The sequence below is a fragment of the Trachurus trachurus genome, assembly GCF_905171665.1.
Source record: "Trachurus trachurus genome assembly, chromosome: 15".
NCBI classification, from domain to species: domain Eukaryota; kingdom Metazoa; phylum Chordata; class Actinopteri; order Carangiformes; family Carangidae; genus Trachurus; species Trachurus trachurus.
The window spans coordinates 16,346,841-16,367,385 of NC_139906.1; the positions used below are offsets into that span (position 1 = coordinate 16,346,841).

The 20,545-nt window shown below is 42.1% G+C and overlaps 1 protein-coding gene across 1 annotated transcript; it reads right to left on the bottom strand.

The window, feature by feature from the left end:
* Window positions 1-462: 462 nt before the first annotated feature.
* ccar1 (cell division cycle and apoptosis regulator 1) lies at window positions 463-20,301 on the bottom strand. Its single transcript, XM_083988780.1, has 26 exons — window positions 20,257-20,301; window positions 19,044-19,205; window positions 18,705-18,877; window positions 18,448-18,576; window positions 17,952-17,984; window positions 17,601-17,797; window positions 17,301-17,427; window positions 16,744-16,863; window positions 15,186-15,378; window positions 14,858-15,002; window positions 14,592-14,747; window positions 10,412-10,637; window positions 9,144-9,257; window positions 8,668-8,834; window positions 7,613-7,823; window positions 6,328-6,411; window positions 6,034-6,222; window positions 5,662-5,853; window positions 5,319-5,555; window positions 5,093-5,222; window positions 4,194-4,282; window positions 3,963-4,103; window positions 3,719-3,839; window positions 3,419-3,601; window positions 1,660-1,865; window positions 463-1,546 (listed from the first exon to the last, which is right to left on the bottom strand). The coding sequence occupies exons 2-26, from the start codon at window positions 19,153-19,155 to the stop codon at window positions 1,466-1,468; spliced, it is 3,756 nt and encodes a 1,251-aa protein (XP_083844906.1). The 5' UTR covers window positions 19,156-19,205; window positions 20,257-20,301; the 3' UTR covers window positions 463-1,465.
* Between the last annotated feature and the right edge of the window lie 244 nt (window positions 20,302-20,545).

Sequence of the window (20,545 nt, forward strand, 5' to 3'; positions counted from 1 at the left end):
TGTTTCAGACCAAACACTCTATGTAAGTGATTGCCGTCAGAAGATATAACTATTTAAGACTTATATTAACACAAACATTATCGCTTACTTCTGCTTTAATCACTAGATGGGTTTAAAAAAACATGAAAAGTTGTGGTTAACTATTGTGGTCACTCCATAAATTTGTCTGAATGGGACAAAATGTCCAAGAATTGTTGAATATTTTGGAGAGCATGAAGGCTAGTTGGTGGGATAACTATCACAGGATTGCCCCTAATGATGACTGAATTCAATGTAGCTGCTTCACTGTCAGGTTTCTGGTGCACAGTGATTTGCTTCTATGCTGCCATGTCTTGAACAGAGAACAGATCCATAGTTAATCCAAATTAAAAAGCTAATTATCAACATTAAATCACACAAACATGTGAGGGAAAAATACAGACACACTGTTATTGTTAAAATGGACCACTTTACTCTTGCACAAGACATAGTACATTCTCAATAGAAAAATAAAATTGCCTGCTTTGGAGCACATTTTAATATAATTGTGGCTCTTTTCTAGAACAACCCAAACCAACACACACAATTCAAATGTGGATTTCAAAATGGTCATGTCTCTGCAGCACAGATTCCTTCAACAAAACACACATTCATTGAGCTTGTTTTTTTTTTTGGTTTTGGCTCAAGTGTAGTTTCCTTTTTCAGAAAAATAAGACAGACGCTTGTCACAGTAAAACGTGAAGCATAGTTACCGACAGCACAGCAATGGTGGATACAGCCAGGAGGTGCTGACAAAGGAAAAAGGTCCAAGAGAGGCAAGAACCATGCATAGCCATGTGTTTGGAAAGAGAAGTAAAAATAAAATAAAAAATACAATCCAAACAGCAGAAATGACTTAAATTAGCCAAGTAGAAGTAACTGAATGGTTTATTTAACACAGTTGTGGTTAAACAGTGGATGAGGACGATTTATAAAGAAATTCTGTCTGAACCACAAAGAACCCCTTCCCACCCTTTTCAATCCAAAATTAGTTTCTTTTAAATATAGTTTCTTTTGACTGAATTCTCTTGCACATAAATAGCATCATTATTGCTCATTAGAAAAACAAAAATCTCTGAAAAGGTACAACTCACACATACTGGCATCTACAATATGGCATTTTGTTGGCCACGCTAAACCTAAAGCAATGGCAAATAGAAATGGTTGCGACTGAATTTAATTTACTTAAAACTATGAAAATAAGCCTTTCCACGCTTTAACATACTTTAAATTATGCAAGGTATGAAAAGTAACTCCTCAGAAAAGAAATCTATTGTACACAGAAACTGAGGTCAATTTAACACGAGGGAACTAATTCATTCATTTATACATGTACATGGGAGACAATAGGTCCAAATAAAACAAATGATGCTTGTTTAGTGAATATTTACATTTTTTTAAGATGATCAGTGTTACAGATTAGCTTCATTTATTTTAAAAGTGTCAGTTATTCATCAGCGCCGTTTGTCTGAGATATCCGAATGTGATCACCAGAGACTTCTTCACCAGACTCGTCGACTTCCTGATCCTGAGAGACAGAAAAAGCAATCAGTGAACGTAAAGTTACTTCCTGCTTCAAAATAAAAATGAAACGGATCAACAGATGCTGAGTTTTTTTTATTTTTTTTATAAATACTGCACCTTTTTCAGCACTGCCAGCAAGCCTTTGACAGTAGACATCAAGGTGTTGGACGTCTTGCTCATATGGTCATGGTAGATCGTCTTCTTTTCCTCTGCAGCCTTCAGAGTCTGCTCAGTTTGGCTCAGATTGCTTTTTACCTCCTCCAGCTCCCGGGACAAGGCTTTGTTACTCTGCTCCAACTGTGCTTTCACCTTAGCATCTTCATCTGGAATGAAAACAGCAAACTTTGAGAAACAGCCACACAGAAGTTTGGGAAACATTTAAGTAGAGCTGACATCACGAGGCCAGGTGAAATTGCATTTTCTTTTCTACCACTGAAGAATCAGAATAAGATACTACGCCTGTGGAAAAGGGGATTTTCAAGCTGCACAACAATGAAAATGATAATGTTGTCAGTCGATCAAACACAAGTTAAAGGTCCAGTGTGTAATATTTTTATTTATAAAACGGAAAGGTGAAATCCGGCAATCTGATTGGTTGTTAACCGTGGTATAATGAGCATATGCCACGGCTACTATTCTAAAACCTTATCACAGCACTGGGTATCACTCCGCGTCAGGCACGTATGAATGGAAGTCATGGATACATGACAACGGACTGTTGCAGTCCGTAGCAAAAGACAGTTGATGTTTTTACGATGTTAAAAAATGGACTAAAGTAGTTGAATTCACATGTTTAAGGTGAACTTTCACCTCCGGGGAGGGTTAACAATGGTAGAGGGGATTGAGCAGTGACTTTCACCTGAAAAAAAAGACGAGGAAAAGACGAGATGCAGAGCTAACTTGGAGCTAACGTCTGGAGAGGTGGGACTATTTTATCACAGTGAAGCTATTTTATTGGATATGTATTTCTGGTTGAATAAAACTACGTGAAATTGATTGCGTATCCCTCTTTCATATTGCCTTTATTGGTAACCGTTTTATAAAAGCAATATATCACTCCAGTCCGTGGTATATGCTCATTATACCACTCTAAGGGGGTTGTCGTCCTGTCATATACCACGGCCTGTCGTGATATATTGCTTCATGGCCTATTGGCCTTACAATTCTTTTATATATACACATATAGCAAGGGTCTTGCTTAGAGAGTGTCGCCATCTTGCGCCGCCATGGTTGTACGGAATGGAAAATCCAGCCGACCAGAGAGCACGTTTCAAGAGTTTCACGCTCATAAATAAACAATAGAATTACTTAATAGATAAATAATAGACACTTTGTATTGACTTAGTATCAGCAGTATCTGTGAACATACATTGATTTGATTGATTTCAGATAATGACATCATATGTATGGAAACATGCCTAACACAGGCCCATGATGAGAGTTTTGTGTCAACTACTGCACATACATTGCTGTGGTGCCTTTTGTGTTTGTTTATTATTTTGGTGGAATTACTGTCTTTGATGGAGAGACAAGAACACACTTAATGTCCTGGTGGGGTCCTAGATAAGATGCTGTGTTCCTGGACAAAACATTTTAGCTTTTTTTTTTTATCACGCTGAAAAATAACATTGCTGAATCCTGTTTTATAGTTTGTAATTTGGAAGCTGGAAGCAATGTGCCAGTCCACATCTCAGCAGATTATCACAGAGGGACGAATGCTGAATGAAGTGAGACTGGGCTTATTTGTAGCAAAGCTCAAATTGAGCCAGATCACGGTCCTGATGGACTACTGACACAGAGTGTAGCTTGCAACTCATGACACAACTAAATGATTTTCGAAGACAACATAAGTGGTAGAAAACAGTTAGCATCATACCCATTTTAGTATCCTGCACCATGAGCTTCTGTTCGATCTCCTCTCTTGCCTTCTCACTCCTCTCCAGTTTCTGCATCATACTGCCAACGTCCACCATGGCTCCATTATAGACGATCAGATTACCAGACTCACTGGCCTCCGACTGAGTGCGAACTTTGGTAGCAGGAAGTAGTCCTCGGTTACCTAACAGAGCAGAGAGAATTTTATTGGGCCATGTGGCTGCCATTTATTTTATGATGCTTTCGATGTCATGACAGATTTAAAGGTGGGGTAGGCAGTGCATTAAGAAGATGTTGTTACCCAAGAGGTTTTCTATGAGGGCTTCATTAAAGGAGGGAGTGGCTTCTTCTTTTCCCCTGTCAGTCAATTTACGGTAGTAACACGACTCTCTGACCACCGGTTTGTTCAGCAGCTTCTTTATCTGGAAACAGTCAAGAACCAAAAAGACAATTTATTTAAACTGATGTGCACATCCTCCAAATGACGTACAGATCCAGGAACGGACTATGGACATGATTCAGTTTGTGTGTGTATGTGTTTTCACCTGAGCACGAGACAGGTGTAGCCCCAGTGTGTACAAGATCTCCTCCAAGTCTCTCTCCAGCAAATAACCACAGTGGCTCTGATCAAAGTAGACGAACGCCATCAGGAGCTCCCTGTTGTAAGTGATCATCTGCTTCTTCTCCTGGCATAACAACAACCACATTTATAACAACAAGCACAATGACACTGGATCAGAGTGTTAATAACAGGCCTACACTAGTGACAAACCAACCTTGTCTTTAGAGGACCTCTCCTTTGAAGACTTGCTGTCGTCTTTGCGGTCTTTCCTGTCTCTGTCATTAGAGTCATCATCATCCTTGTCTAAGAAATAGTCCAAGAAAAGTGAGGAGGACCGAGTGGGAACACACAGAGCATGTTAGTCAAATGAAAAAGGTGTTGACTTCCTTTGTTATTCCTCATCAAAACCAGAAAGCAATGTAGTATCACAGGTAGGGATGCACATTTTGATTTAATTTAATTTTAATAACTGATAACCGACGCTTGTTATTATTAACTGTTAACCGATAAGATTGAAAAATGCTAAAACGCTTGCGGGTGCAATCAACAGTGTTTTTTTCCCCCCTTGACGTTAAAAAACAGCTGATCAACCCCACATCCATTGTTCTCTGCCTCAGCTGATCGTGCTCAGTTGGAGGTTTGATCGGAGAACAGCAGATCGAGGCTCCTCTGACCGCTCGTCTGTGGAGCTGCAGGTGAACCGGCTGCCGTCCTCTTTTTTTTTTTTCTCCCAGCACCGTTGTTACAGGCGACGCACATCTATGTCCGTGTAGGCTACATTTATTGTCGGACCTTCCTTCATGGGGACTGCACTGCATAACTGGCACATACTGTCAGTCCTCTTGTGTAACTCTTTGCTGCTAAATATGACTGAAGGCACGTGGAAGTCTGCACGTGTCGACACTCCCCCATGAGTTGACAACATAAGGAGCTAATAGAAAAAAAATGTTAACCGATAGTATTAATCGGTCAAAGTTCTTGCTATCGGTTAACGGTTTATCATGTGCATCCCTAATCACAGGTCCAGCATGAAGTATGATTTCTCAGCACTCCCTATCTCATATTGTGTGAAATTCAAACTTAATTGGTACTGAAAACAACAACATGCAGTACCATCATCATCGTCATCATCTGCATCTTCAGCCTCCATGGGGTCGTATTCTTCAGCATTGACTGCACTGCCATCATCTTCATTCTCCTCTTCATCACGTGACTCCTCCTTTTTCAGAGACTTGTCATCGTTCTGGTTAAAAACACAAGTCACACAAATGCATGAAAACACATTATTTGTTAAGCAAATGACAAGACTAAAAACCCCAGGCAAGATTAAATGACTTACCTTCCTCTTCTCCTCCTCATCTTCTTTGGTCTTCTTTACTGCTGGTTCTTCATTTTCTTCTTCTTTTTCCTTCTTTGTTTCACGCTTTTCAACATCCTTCTTCTCCGCCTCTTTTTTGGCTTTCTTCTCCTTTTCTTTCTTCTCATCCTTGGCAGGAAGAGAAGCGAGGGCTTTGTATATGCGATAGCCAAAGTCTCTCTGTAGCATCTCATTAAAGAGCTCAGCAAACAGGGAGACCTGGACAGAAAGAAAAACATACATTACTAATCTGCAGAGGCAAAAATGCTGGTTTATGGGTCAAACCTGATGCTATTGGCCTTACACATAAAATAGTCAGGCTCACCTCAAAAGAGTGTTCCTTGTTGTCTTCCAGTCTGTAGTCCAGGAGTACGCTCAGGGACATGACACTGCAGTCAAATTTGCCATTCTTGGCTGCCCAATTAGGGTGTACAATGATGGTGGGTTCGTCAGGGAGGATGTAACGCCTCTCCCTCCGCTGGCGTTCAAGCTCCTCCAGCCTCTTCCTTTCTTCCTCCTGACAGAGAATGACACTTGAGTTAGAGAAAACTTAAGGTGAAATTTGAAATAAGTCATATGAATCAGTCCAATATGAAACGAGAAATCCTTAGTGCAGCAACAATAACAAAAAACGATTTGAAACTATTCTCAAATCTTTTCTGCAGAAATATTTGGTTAATAATACATTTCTCAGTACCTCTCTGTCTTCCTCAGTGCGAACTGGCTCCTCTTCCTCAGCAACTTTGGGCTCTGGTTTCTCAGGCTCCTTGGACTCCTCCACCTGCTCCTCCACCTTCAGCTGCTTTGTGAGGCGAGCGATCAGCTGCGACTTTAACCCCTTGGAGCTTAGAGAGCGACAATCAAGTTCCTTCCGCAGGTCATTAACCTGCAAGGAGAAAACCGGAAAGATTTGTCAATTTTAAATTTGTTCTTCGTCTGCTCTCCACTCAGATTCTGCTGCACCTTTAACTCCATCTGTGCCGAGTCTTACCTTCATTGATTTCGGGTCAAGTTTAGCCCAGTGTGTGGGATTACTAACGTCCTTCGATTCGTCATCATCCTTCTCCTCTTCCTCCTTGACAGGAAATCATTAAGATAGAGACAGGCAGAGAGAGAGAAAGAGGAGGGATAGGAAACAGTCAGAACAATCCTCATGGCCTCTGTGAGCTTCAAAGTTGATCCGTGCAAGAAGCAAGGTCACATTTGTCTTTCATTGTCTCGTTCCTAGTGAGCTCTCGACTGTGTTTAAGTCCACTGCTACTGAAGCGTACACAGGGAAGCTCTCTAGCTCTTATGAAAACCAACAGAAATGCCCCCCAGCTGCCAATCAATCAATCTGTGGAACACAAAAAAGGTAAAAATCAATGAGAGGTGTGTCCAAAAGGTGTGTAGGTACATCAGGTGAACTGAAGCTGGGCTCCAAACGGAGTGAGGATAGGGTGGCCCTACCATGGCCTATGGCTGGGGTATTGGGTATTGCCATTTATGGGTTTTATACACCTACGTCAGATAGGAGCCATCTGTCCTTCTGTCCAACCAACTGCCCTGGAAAAACCAAATTCTACATATAGTCCAAATGAAAATGTAGAACCCAACAACAAGAACAGACAAGAAACAGCACTTAGGGGAGGTTGTCTTTTCGAAGTCAGATGATATCAAATTGATGTGAAAAATCATAAAAAAATACACATTTCTACAAACACATTGTTAACGTGCAACTGACTCCACAGATTCCAGTTTTAAGAAAAATTATGGATTTCCAGTGTTTTTAAAAATCACCACTGGTCAAAATGTGTGAAAATTTGTGATCAAGCAAGTTGCAAGCACCCAAAATGAAATCAGGTTTTGTGAGCATTTTTCAAAGTAATGCTAAATAAAATGCCAGGATTAAAATTAATTACTACACCAGGATTAGCACCCAATTATGAAGCGCTTGAGGAACTGGAAGCTGTTGTATCAGTTGCGATCAGGGCCTACACAACACAACCTAGTCTCACTGCTTCCACTGTATGTGTCTGCTGGATGTGAGGGAAGGTGGGAGTGCTGATGGAGGAATGGAGGAGTTGGAGCAGAGGAGAAGGGATAAGGTGGAGGAGTAAACAGAAGAAGCCTAGGTGAGATTTGGTGGAACAATAAGCTGCCTGTGTTCGTGTCTGTGTGCGTGAATGGTGAGGTGTGCAAATTGTGTCTGATGTGTATCTGGGGTTTGTTTTTGTAATTCCTGTGCCTTCCTGTGAGAAGCGGAAATGAGAAGAGAGGGATTAGCGGTTCAGTGCCTGTTCTCCATCCGCCTCCTTTCGCTCGGCCGACAGCTTCTCAGCCAGCTGCTCCCGGAGTCGCCGTGACAGCACCTCCCACTCTGAGCGGGTAGGAAGACAATGCCAAACATCCGGAAGAAACAAAACCACTGTCTCCACATGAGCAGGGACTGTCCGCCCCTTGTGTGTCTCCTCCGGCCGATGATAGCGAATCTCTGCAAAACGATACCTGTCGCAAAGGAAGAGGGTGCATTGGAAAGAAACATTCTGGTCAGGGCACAATATAAAAGGCAAGCCCCGCTAAGGCGAGCCTTCTACAGCTACTCCCTCCCATTAGGTCACTAAATGATAGTACACATCATTTCAGTGACCCTTCTCCCACAGAACACACAGCATAGACAAATGGACCCAGTCTGCAGCTCTCCAACTGTTGTCACAGGTTACGGCAGCCATTTTCAGAAAGTTGACAGACAAATCACATCAAATGAATCACACCCCCAAATTCACCCCCATTATAGCTTCAGCCAATTGTGGAGGAGTGTTCTGCATTTAACCTAGGATACACTTCACGCACTATATTAGGGTTGTGCGAAGAGAGACAGAATCAACAGGACAGTGAAAGCCAGTTAAATATGTAAGATATTTAACAGAGGGAACAGAAAAATAAATTAAAAGTAATGGCAGTGTCTTCTGGTCCAGGCTACTGCTTCCAGCCACAAAGTCCATGCGTTTGGTTTTTCATCACAATGACATATGCATATGTACGTATAGTGTGACAGAAAGAGAGAGCCAAGACGACAACACACAAAAGGCCAAAAGAACATTGCACACAACACAATAAATAATAGTAAATAATAGGTAGCAAATTAACAACACAATAACCATTAATATAAAAAGGAAACAAAGAATGTCACCCAACATGTTCAAAATGAGATTTAGTATAGAGGTAGTAAAATAAACACAGCATATTATAGATGCTCAAATTTGAATTTTAGTAGCAGCAGTGTTAATAGGTTTTGAAAGAAACACAATCAATAAGACAAATAAATACTGATGAAAATAGCAGCTCTTACCACTGAGTGCACAGACTAAGGTCTATGCCTGTGAGTGCCTTGCAACAGCGTATGGCTGTCTTTATGAGGACTGAGGGATCCTTCTCTGGTTCAGCTCCATCCAGAGAGGGAGACCAGTGACCACCAATGGCCATGGCCTCGTCTTTACCTCTCATTCCCACCAAAAACTGAAGGAGAAAGACAGACGGGCACAAAGGAGAGCCAAAGAGTACATGTTAGATGGAAATGTGGGAATATGGACAAAGAGGTGTGGAGGGTGAGAAGAGCAAAATTAAAAAATAAAATTAAAAGACAAAAAACAAACAGGTCAGCAGTATGTCTGGAGAGTCATACATCTGAGGAACCAAAACAACCAGACATTAAACCACCAGGGTCATTTCAACTTGGCAGCCAACATCAGTTGGGAGGTTTCCACATTGCAATTTCTCAGCAACAGGCAAGCAAGCAGGGACAAGCAGGGAAAGGATGTGATGTACCTTAATGAGTCTAGCAGGATGTTGGAAGGAGTCTCTCAACTCCTGGGGGTCTTCTGCGAGAGCACAGGACTTGTGGTAGAGCTCCTCTATACTGGGGTTAGCCAGCAGCATCACCTGAACCATAAAGATGCCACATTGACTCATCAGTAACAGTCTGAACTAGAAACATCCTGGTGTAGGGACCGAGAGGTTGTTCTTGAGTAACTGTAGCAGCACTAGCACCACATTCACCGACATATAGACCTCAATAATATCAGCTACATGTTGTGCTTAACGACAAACCCATGCATTTGTTTCTCATTTTCTTCTTTAACTATGTGACTATTTTGTTGTTGAGTCCTGCATCGGGTCGGATCCCGCGGGTATCCGACGGGTACCCCGCAAAAACGGTGTTCAATGGATGGATAACCTGTCTTGTGAAAATCCACGGGTCGGGCACGGGCGGAACTCAAATGAACGCGGGTGGGTACGCGGGTGTATGTGGCCTACAGAGAAAAACTCACGCGCAGCTGCATGAACCAGCGTAGCAAATCATTTTTTTATCACTCACGGCAACAACAGAGCAGCATTTTGATGTAAATAAACGATCTTTGGCCGCTCGTGTGACCGCTCACAGCTTTCCCTGGAGGTTAGCCTGTAATGGCTTGACTGCTCAGCTTCTGGGTAAGCTACAAACACACTGATGGGATCAATGTAAAGGCTGAAGTGTCCTGCTTTAAAAAAAGAATTACGTCGCTATCATTCTCCGTTCCGGAAATAGCCGCGAAAGAGTACGGCCCACCCCCCCCTCTCTCTTTTCTTTTCTTTTTTTCTAAAGAGTACGGCTGTACCTCCGTTATCGCCGGTGATGACGGCAATCTAATGGGCAGCGGGTCTTAATATTGACGGGCGGGTCGGATCCGGGTTGTATTCAGAAATAATCACGGGTGACGGGTCGGGACACGGGCTTAAAAACCAACGGGTCGGGCGGGCGCAGGTTTCCAAAATTGGACCCGTGCAGGACTCTGCTATGTGGTTTATTCAAAAAAAGGAGGGGAAATCTTATTTTCATTTTGACATTCAGTTTGTACTTAGTCTACCTTTAGATATACATATCTGGAATATTTTTAGATGTACTATTTAGTTTCATGTTGAGTACAGTTTTTGGATCGCTTCCTCCAAGCGGAGGAAGCGATCCAAATAAGACATAAAAACATGCGATGACTTTTTGCACATTGTTTTGTACTGGAGGCGCCACAGTGTGTGTTATGTATCAGTGACAATCATACCTTAGCACTGTAGGTGTGGTTGGCATCAGGGGGGTCAAGCACAGCTGTGTTCTTGACTAGAGGATCCACCTCTTTGTGCAAGATGTGAAAGTTACAGGCGTTGTTCAACAGGAAGGGTCGTGTCAGAGGGAAGGCTTCCACCCAGGTGAAGACAGCATCAAAGAAGTCGCTGGGAATGTAGAGGCTCTGATAGCGCCTCCTCAGCTCCATCATGTCACAGCAAGAGCTGGAAAACAGACAACGGTCATTACCTCAACTATATATCAGGGGTGCAAACTCATCAGGGGTAAAAAAGGTGACAAGATACCGACCCCCTAGGGAGGTCCGGGGGCATGCTCCCCCGGGGAAATTAAAAAAAAAACAACAACTTTAAAAGTGAATTTACAGTCAATTTTAGCATGAGACTAGGGTGCAGATTTACTCAGGTTTGCACAGCTTTTGCTCCTGTTAAACCTGCACAATCTGTCTCTCTGTGTTTGGTTTTGAAATATGTGAAGGGGGTCTTCAGCCTATGCAGGTTTAGCATGAGTAAAAGCTGTGCAAAACTTGGAGAATCTGGCCCCGTCCAGACGAATCCGTTTTTTTCGAATCCGGATAAATACTTTATCGGATTGGCCTTGTGTCCACACGAATCCGGTGTTTTCAGGGGGTGAAAACGGTATTTTTTGAAAACGGGTCCCAGAGTGGGAAAATTTGAAAACGCCGCCCCAGCGTTTTCGTCTGGACGGCCAATACGGCTTTTTTCAGAAACGATGATGTCATGCCCCCCGCCGCTCTACCTGTAACCTGAGACACACATACACACACACACACACACACCGCTGCAGCAGCTGCTGCACCCTGACAGTCTATGCACGTAACAACAACAACGGCCGACTGCCGTCGCGTCGCTCAGACGCTGCGGCTGAATCACGGCTGTTTAATCATCACTGATCATCATATTTACTCTGACACGACTCCCTGTCAACATTTAATCCCATGTTTGAGTTTGAATACAGCGGGGGACTTCTTCTATTGAATTACAGCGGGGACTTCCCGTCTTATTCAGCTGTCTTAAGTGTTTATGTGTGGCAGCGACACACACACTCCACACACACGCCTGCAGTATGTAGGTACTACAGCGTTTTGGGTCGTTTTCAGGTGATCATGTGGACGCAGATATTTTTGAAAACGATGCCGTGTTTACGGAGATTTTTTTCAAAACGATTAAGAAAAAGATCGGATTCGGTGAAGCCGCGTATTCGTCTGGACGGGGCCTCTGTCCCTTGATGTCCATCAGATGAACCTTGCAAACCTTGCCTTCAAACTAAATAAAATTTAATACAGACTGATTGGTTCATTGTGAAACATTTATTTATTGATGTAAATGTGTTTTCTATTAACAGCGGCTATGCTCCGAGGTAGCGCTGCTCTTTCTGTCCAATAACACACATGAAGCTTAAAAATGCCATAGGCTACATAAAACATATTAAGCGGCAGTATTTAAAAGATGTTCAAGCAAACGGTTCGGTTCACGGTTTTGTGGTCATGGTTTTCGGTTCGGTTTTGTATACTTTGATCGTTGGGAAAATCAATCATGTCTTGTATATTCAGGTTAAAACTGAAAGAATGAGGCAGTCTGACATCTTATACATCATAGTGACAGTCTGAGGTTAAAAGTGGGTGATCTGGTGGCAAGAGAGGAGACATTGATAGTTCCAACATGTTTTAATTTATTGGGCAAAGAAAGTTATCTAACAAATGCTAAGAACAATTAGATATTCACTGAAATATATAACCTATATTTATTAATTGTGGTTCTTAGAAAAAATATATCTTATAAAATATAAAAGCTAAAATGTCTCTTAAAGCTCTGCCCCTTTAATTAGTGCATACTAAATAATTTAACTTTAGCCTACTACTTTTACAACCACATTATTTACCAGCAACATAAAGTGAAACAGAGGCAGAGGAGTCCTGCCACAGTCAGTCAACCTCCTCCTCCTGCTGCTGCTGCTGCTGCTGCTGCTGAACAGGTCGCACTGGAGCTAGTCTCGCTCGTCAGACCCTCCTCCAGAGAAGAGGGAGACACTGGAGCTAATTAATGCTAAACGCGCTAATCGCTAATTGGCCGCGATCGCGATCATCACACACGCGCGGTCCCATGCAGCACCTATACAACGCTGCTGGCGCATCTTCTAGCTCCGACTCTTTCACTCGCCATGCTCAAAAAGTCGCGTTAGTTAGTCTGTATTAAAAGTGAAGCTTCAGGTGTGTATTGCTGGACAGAAGAGCTGCCACCACTCGTTGTCATCCAGATAAGGTGCACGCGCCTTAAAGAGACAGGTGCATTGGCTCGGCTCGGCTTGCCTCGCCTCGCCGGACCCCCCCCCCCCCCTCTCAAATTCTTTTTTATTGCGGATTTACACGAATCACATAAATGACCAATTTGGGATCCAAAACGGCGAATTTCGCCGAAAGGTGACAAGTTTGCACCCCTGATATATACAGACAATAAGACGTACTGAAGAATGTTTGACAAATCATGGCACTGTGATTACGGATGTCACGATTACTTGTTTTCACAATTAATCGTGGTATTTAGGGCTGACCTCCAAAAGTCGACTATTCGAGGATTCGATTCGGAGGGGTCTGATTCGACTATGAACCTCGTAGTCGAATCTAACCAAGACCGTACCATTCTGACTATATGGGGGTGCCCATGGGCTGCTGAGCATAAATTGTTACATAGAATGTCTTTTTTCGTTATAAAAAGCCTATTTTGATACAAAATCTGCCTACTTTCTGTTAATAAAGAGTTCAAAATGATGTGTGCGTCACGGTACTCAGAAGTCACTGCAGAACACTCACGGAGTGGCAAAAAGACGAGGCAGAGCCGCCAAAGTTTAAAATCAAGGAAGTCTGACAGTCTAACTCTGTCAGCATTTATCATACATGACCTAACAGAACAGAAAAACATTGTGAGGATACATCTGACTTTGACCGAGTTACATTCAAGAACCTGCTTTCAATCACGGAAAATAAATGAACTCCAGCAGTGATTTTTTTTTCGATGGATCAGCTGTGTTTACCATTTCAAGTGTCAATAGTTCTGATGGTTAGACAGATGAATTAGTCTCTAACACATCCTAAAGTTTGACATGTCAGAGTTTTTCAGAAGAGGAACGTCCCTCTGCAGCCTGTCTGTCTCTCTGCCGGTGCCGTGGTCACACTGTGTGTGTTACAGGATTGATTAACGTAATGTACGGATTGTCGAGTTCTTCTGACCTCAGTTTGTTTTGATACTACATGTTTTACCCGGTTTCTCTGTGTCCACGACCACCGCTATCCTTCATCACATTGAGGGATGTTTGATTTGCCACTCACAGTCCGAGCAAAAGGAGCGCTGTCCAGGGCAACGTGACATAAACGCATACCCTGGCTCACAATGGCTACTAAAAATCATCCAAAGTGTGGGAAATAAATAAAGGTATTTGTTTTATACCTACCATATTTTTTGGGTGTTTTAGCTCTTTTGTTTGAAACGGGAAAAAGTCGCAAATTTGCTGCTATCTAAAAAAAAAAAAAAAAAGAAAAGGTTCGACGATCAGTCGACTATGGCATGTCTGACGAATCAGATTCGACTATGAAAATCCTTAGTCGAAAACAGCCCTAGTGGTATTAAACAGCACAATTAATTATCGCAAAAATTCCTAAATACCGTCACTTTCCAAAAAAAGATTATGTATGAACCGTGTTGGCAGATGTGCTCCAAAGTAAAGGTAAATGCACAGATACTGGTCCATTTACCATTTTAACGTAACATTGAATTGGTAGGAATTTAAATGCTAGAGTGTCATTTGTAATTAAAAAAAAAAGATTAAAATTAACTTAAAACATTTCGTTTCGAGGACAATTAATTACTTTAATATTCAAACACTTCCCCTGGCGGATTAGTAATTGGTCATATTTTAATAGATATCTAAAATATTTCATAATTAGTAATGTATATTTTAACTATATTTGATTTTACACATTAATAGTGTAGTGAAATTAATTAATGCATAATAATCGTGATAATCGTAATACCGTGATTATTTCTCTGACAATAATCGTACAAAGAAAATCTATAATCGTGACATCCCTAACTGTGACCCATTACTAGGTACGCAGCATGAATGACTGAAAAGATGGCACTCACCCGTCTAAGCTGAACTTGGAGAACTGGACAGTGTAGCGAGGCACAACCCTGCGAGGCCGGCGTGGTGAGCGGTCGCGTCTCGGTGAGCGGTCTCTGGAGCGCTTGCGCGTTGGTGACCGCTCTCTCGACCGCCTGCGTTCACGGTCTCTGTCTCGGCTGATGAAACAAATAAAAACACTGAAGTGAGTAACCGACTGATAGCGGGCAGAATTACATAGGAAAATGACAGAAGCAGCATTTAATAGTAACTGTTAGTGGCATCTCACCTGCGTTCTTCTTTTGTCCTGAGGATGAGTTCAGGGCCTCGATCATTGCGACTGGGGAAACGAGGTGGAGGTTCGATGCGTCTGACAGGCTGCGGCTGTGGCATCATCCTCACTGGGGGCTGAAGCAGACCCCCTGAGAACACATCTACAGGAAAAAGATAAAAAAGCAAAGCATCTGCTTGTTTAAAAGCACTTAAAACACCACATACACATACACAGCTTTGATTTTGTAGTTGTACCAAAACAGCTACAATAGTGATGATAGTGACGGTGAATTTGTCCGACTTTAAATCCAACACCAGATAAACACAACCAAGAAAATGTTAACCTTTGGGCGGAGGCTGAGGCAGCAGAGGCTGAGGAGGGTTTTGGAGGAGCGGGGCCAGAGAGGCAGCAGAGAGCTGGGCCTGCAGGAGGGAGGGAGGGGGAGCCTGGGCCGGAACACTGAAGGTGGTTGGGGGAGGTAGCGACTGCATCATGTTGGGCGCTGCTTTCATCATGTTCGGAGCTTGAGGTTGGGCCTAGAGAGAAGAAGAAACATAAAGATAAAGCAAATGTTCAAAAGCACGCCTGAAACAATCCTCACTTTAACATGCCAATGACTGCACAACAGATTAGATGACGAGTTCTACAAAATCTTGGTCAGTGGCTGCTTGAAAGAAAGAAGCTGGGAGAAGATCTGAATGGCTGCTTGAATGAAACAATTGCAGAAATCGTATCAGAGGTTCCCTGTCAGGTCGTCCTAATCAAAGAGAACCGGGTGTCAAACAAAATCAACCCAACGGGTGTCTGGCTCATCCTAGTTTTCCCTATGGGACGCAGCCCTAATGTCAGAGAGACTTCAGATGAATTTGCCAAAAATAATGATCCAAGATTTAACCTGTTTGGAGCAAAAAAACAGAATCTTTTCATTTGTTTATCAAACTTTTGGGATGAAGAAAGTAAGAGGCACCAACAAAAGGTGAAGGATAAAGATACATTCTCAAAGAGAAACCTGTTAAATACTGTTTAAGAATTTTGTACTTTTGTACTTGTGTCATGCAAGATTATTTTACGTAAAGCCAGATACAAATATCTGTATAATAATGTGTCATATTCCTTAAATAGCCATCCTCTCATATTCACAGTTGATGCCTGACTTGTTATCTTGCATGTTGACACAAGAATGTGTAACCATCTTTTAATATCTGATCATTCACTACTAAATATTGTCTGGTGATTTGAATTTCATGTCCAGTATAGAACCTGTAATCCAGACAATTGGGAACATACTAAAGCTATGTATATATACACACACATAACCCACTGCTTGGTAAGGCACCGATTAGTGTGGTTTTTCAAACCAAACTGTAACACCTAAGCTTATTGCAAACCAATACAGCTTCTTTAAATGTATTTTTAGAGCAGCATTTACAGCATTTAGTGTTATCACACTTGAAATGAGGTGAAAAATTATTCCTATTTATAGCAGCTTTTCCTGAAATCCCTGTCATCAGCAATGTCCCCTGCCGAAAGGGCAAAAAACCTCTCAAACAAGTATAATAATAAGTATAATCGCTCAAGCAACATTAGTTTGCTTTCCAAACACCGCAAATATAATGTGGGTAAAAAAAAAGACTCATCTGCCACCCAAAGTACATTCAAAATGTGTTATGAAGCAATTGTATAATATTTGTTTCTCTGTCAGACACATTAATGTACCTTAAAATAGAGAAATGTATAGTTAAACCACAATTGATTTCTTTCTATCCAGTAAACTAAAACAACCAGCAAAAACTGCATTTAAGAAAAGATGTGTACATTTCACCTAGAATAGGTTAAGAAAAGGGAAACCAACTGAGTGGGGGAAAGGACCAAAACAATGTGATTCAGGGCTTGGGGGTTACATTTTGTCTGTTGTCCGCAGTGGAGTGCATGTCTGAGTAGCGCAGCTGCATTCCTGGCTCATTGTAAAGGCTGCCGAGCTGTGGGGAAGCTTGAGGTAAAGGCTGAGGCTGCTGCTGATGCTAGGAGGGATTAAGAACACAACAGTCAATACAAGACAGAGAGGTACAGGGATAAGAGCAAATCTGAAAGAAATAAACACATAATATATTAGGAATCTCCTCAGACTAAGACAGGTGGGTTGTCCTGGGTTTAAAATGAACCCGTGAATGCCATTTTTAAAATATTCACAATTCAGATGGATCATTATCTCCGAGGCAAGTAAAAAAAATGTTCCAATGTTCGCTCTTATCAGTAAGCTTAAAATTAACTGACACAAACAGACAAACATGAAGCACAGATTGATTAAACCAGTTTCAAATGATTAGAAGGCACTTCCTGTCTGATGAACTACTACACTGGTACATTAGTGCAATCTTGTATTATTGTACTAAATTGTATTGTACTACTAAATTGTACTTATGTAATGAATGATAGGGTTATTACTGAGTGTTCTCACCGACTGGTTTGCTAGCTGAGGTAAGGTCTGGATACGTTGGGCGTTCCACTTGAAGGGCATATTTGGGTTGTACACAGCTTCCACTAGGACCCTGTCGCCCACCTGGGGGGTCTTCCCCTTCACAGCACTGAAAAGATATATTTTTAAAAAGCATTCAGACATTATGTCATGTACAAGGCACGTGTATATAAATAACAGTTAAAATGAAGGCCCGGGGAAGGAGTTGGATGAGGTGACACCGACATTTTAATGCATACAGTGAAGAATTCACGAGATGCCAAGGGCCACAATCTATTTCACCTTAGCTGAAAGAAGACATCTTCATCTACAAAGCCAAATGTGTCATGTAGCTTGTTGACGACACCAGTGAAGACTCGCTGCTTTTGTGGCTGCGTCTGCTGTTGGTGACTTGAACGTGGTGTTGGGTAGGACACAGTAATCTGGGCTGTCTGCTGGGGATTAGAGAGGCTCATGCTGGTGGGCAGAGCGACGGGGGGCTGAGAGTAAAGAATAAAGAGAATGGTTAAAAAACGGCCCGATTAACACACTTTGTTTGTCTAAACCCAAGTCATTAAATATCAGTGTCACTAGGTAAGAATGCAAAAGGAGGCATTCTTTCTTTTCTCCTAAAGATAATCTAAACACAATTACCTGAGAAAGGAGCGCCTGTTGAGGCTGTGGGAGCTGTGAAGGAAAGGAAAAAAGAAAACATGAGAGTAAATATTTTGCTGACTTGATTAGTGATGATTTGGCACAGCAAACAGAGCCACACTTTGTGCTCTTCTGACAGTTCTCTAAATACGATTACCGTGTGTTCACTAATGGATCTAGCTGAAACAAGATCAATTTAGTGCTGCATATAAATCATGCTGTCAGTTGAGTGGCTGTATCAAATTACAAAAAGCCTTTTACTTTCACATTATTTGACACATGAGAAAACTGCCTAGTTATTGGAAAATATGTAGCACAAAAGAAGCGGAAAAATTGATAATAATGATTTCCGCAGTGAATTTAAAAGCCAAGAAAGTGATACCATCCACAGGAATATCGATGCTTGGGGAATTTTGAATATGGATTGTGTATAACATGCCCTGTGCTCTCACAAATAAAGTGTGATGCACATAAGTAAAATAAGTCTACACCTCACCTGATGAGGTACATTGTACAGTTGCTGTTGAGGGGGTTGCTGGGGAGGTTGCTGTTGTTGTTGTTGCTGCTGCTGCTGTTGTTGCTGCTGCTGCTGCTGATACTGCTGGAGAGCTGAATTGATCTGAGACTACACAGAAGTAAGAAAGAACAAAGGAACATGGAAGAGATCATAGTAATGAAATAGAGTTAGATGGGACCATGGCATATGACACAGATTGATGACTGCTGGCTTTGAGCTAGCTTGATGTGACTGACCTGCTGTAGTGCTGCTGCAGCCGCTGCAGCAGCCTGCTGCTGCAAGGCAGCAGTTTGCTGAGACAGCTGATAGTTTGCAGCAGACTGGTTGCTAAGAGAGGCTGCAGCCAAGGACTGCTGAGAGTAAACAGAGGGAGATGCTCCCAGAATAGATGACTGCTGCACACCCAGAGCTGCAGAAAAGGAAAATAAAGTGCCAGGTTCAGAGAAGTGTGGACACATGGGAAACATTTTCAAAAAAAGAGATGGAGATGTGTTAGCAGGTGTAAAAGTCATAGAGAATGAATCATTCGAACCCAAAGAGTTTCAATTGGCCTTCTGATGACTTGGTATACTTACAGTGCAGGCTGTTGAGGTCAAGAGACTGTCCTGAGTGTCCCGGCTGGGACACTGCTGTGGCGGCAAACTGAGTCGCCCAGGGCGGATTCTTCTGTCCCCCAAACTGGGCCATGACTCATGCAAGTTGAGGGCAGTCTGTGTTCACCAGGCCAATGCTTGTTACTAAAAACAAATCAAGTAATAAAATCATTGAATCGCTATTAATAAAACATTACAATATGCTATGTAACCAGTTTGTAGTAGCACACTCCATGAATCTCTGGCAGTCAGGTTTTTGCTCTGAGTATCGATCAAATAAGGTGCAGCACAGAGACGTGTAGCCTATGCCTTTGCGGTCAAAGATAGCAATCCGTGAATAAACAAAAACCACCCAAGTCAGCATAAACACTGCACAAGAATCAAGGGAAAGACCAATACATTATGAAGGGAATGCGGCACCTCTCTAACCTCTCTGTTTTTTAAATGCGAGAAAACACATTTAATTTCTCCAAGGCAAGCACATTGTTAATACTGACCGGACAACCCACAGCAACGTTTGACTTTAGCGAGCTCCTACTGTTATAGAAATATATATTACAATCACTAAACGGCAACAAGAGCGAGTGAAATGGTTAATGCATTTGTGGGAAGAAGTCAGTTTTTGAAAAAGAACATGTGTTTCATTTTCAGAAAAGAAGTATCATGACATGTTACCCTTTATTCTCTGCAGTGCTGCGGAGATTAGTATAATAACCGCTGACACAGCAGGCTGGCTAACGTTAGCCTCACGATCAATTGACAGTAGGCTAACATTAGCATACGCCGATGCTGTTGTGGTTAACAGCAGCAGCTTGGAAACACTGTTTGGGGGTTTAATTATCGTGCCCCTCACCGACACTGTTAAACATGTCTATTTTTGTCAGCGACGGCCACGTTAAATCACAGCATCGACGCTAAAACACACAGTATGCTGTATACACCACTAGCTAACAGTTAGCATCTGCGCGTCGCTAGCTTTGTTGCCAGATTAGCCTCGTGCTGGATTTGTTATCGAGCGCGAGGCCCAAATTAACGCTGACCGGCTGGTAATGGTTTTTAAAAGCATAAAACACAGTGCCGCTAATGAGAGCAAGTATCCTACATGCAAATTACCATTGCACTTTATATGTACATTAAATGTTAACATTAACCGACGTGGTAAGGTTTTGGTCAAAACATAATCAACACATCCTACCTCTGTCCCCTGCACCGGCCGATGTACACACAATCTGCGCGTGCGTAGGCTGCAGAGCGAGAGAGAGAGAGAGAGAGAGAGAGAGAGAGAGAGACTGCCCATCATGGTCCAGGCGGCGATTAGAATATAATGGCCTATCTGTTTTATCTGTCAAACAAACGGTCTGTGTTGCCTGTAGCATTAGATCAGGAATAGAAGAGGATTAAAATGTAGTTTCACTGTTCTCTTACAAATTATAAAATAACTTTTATATATATATATATATATATATATATATATATATATATAT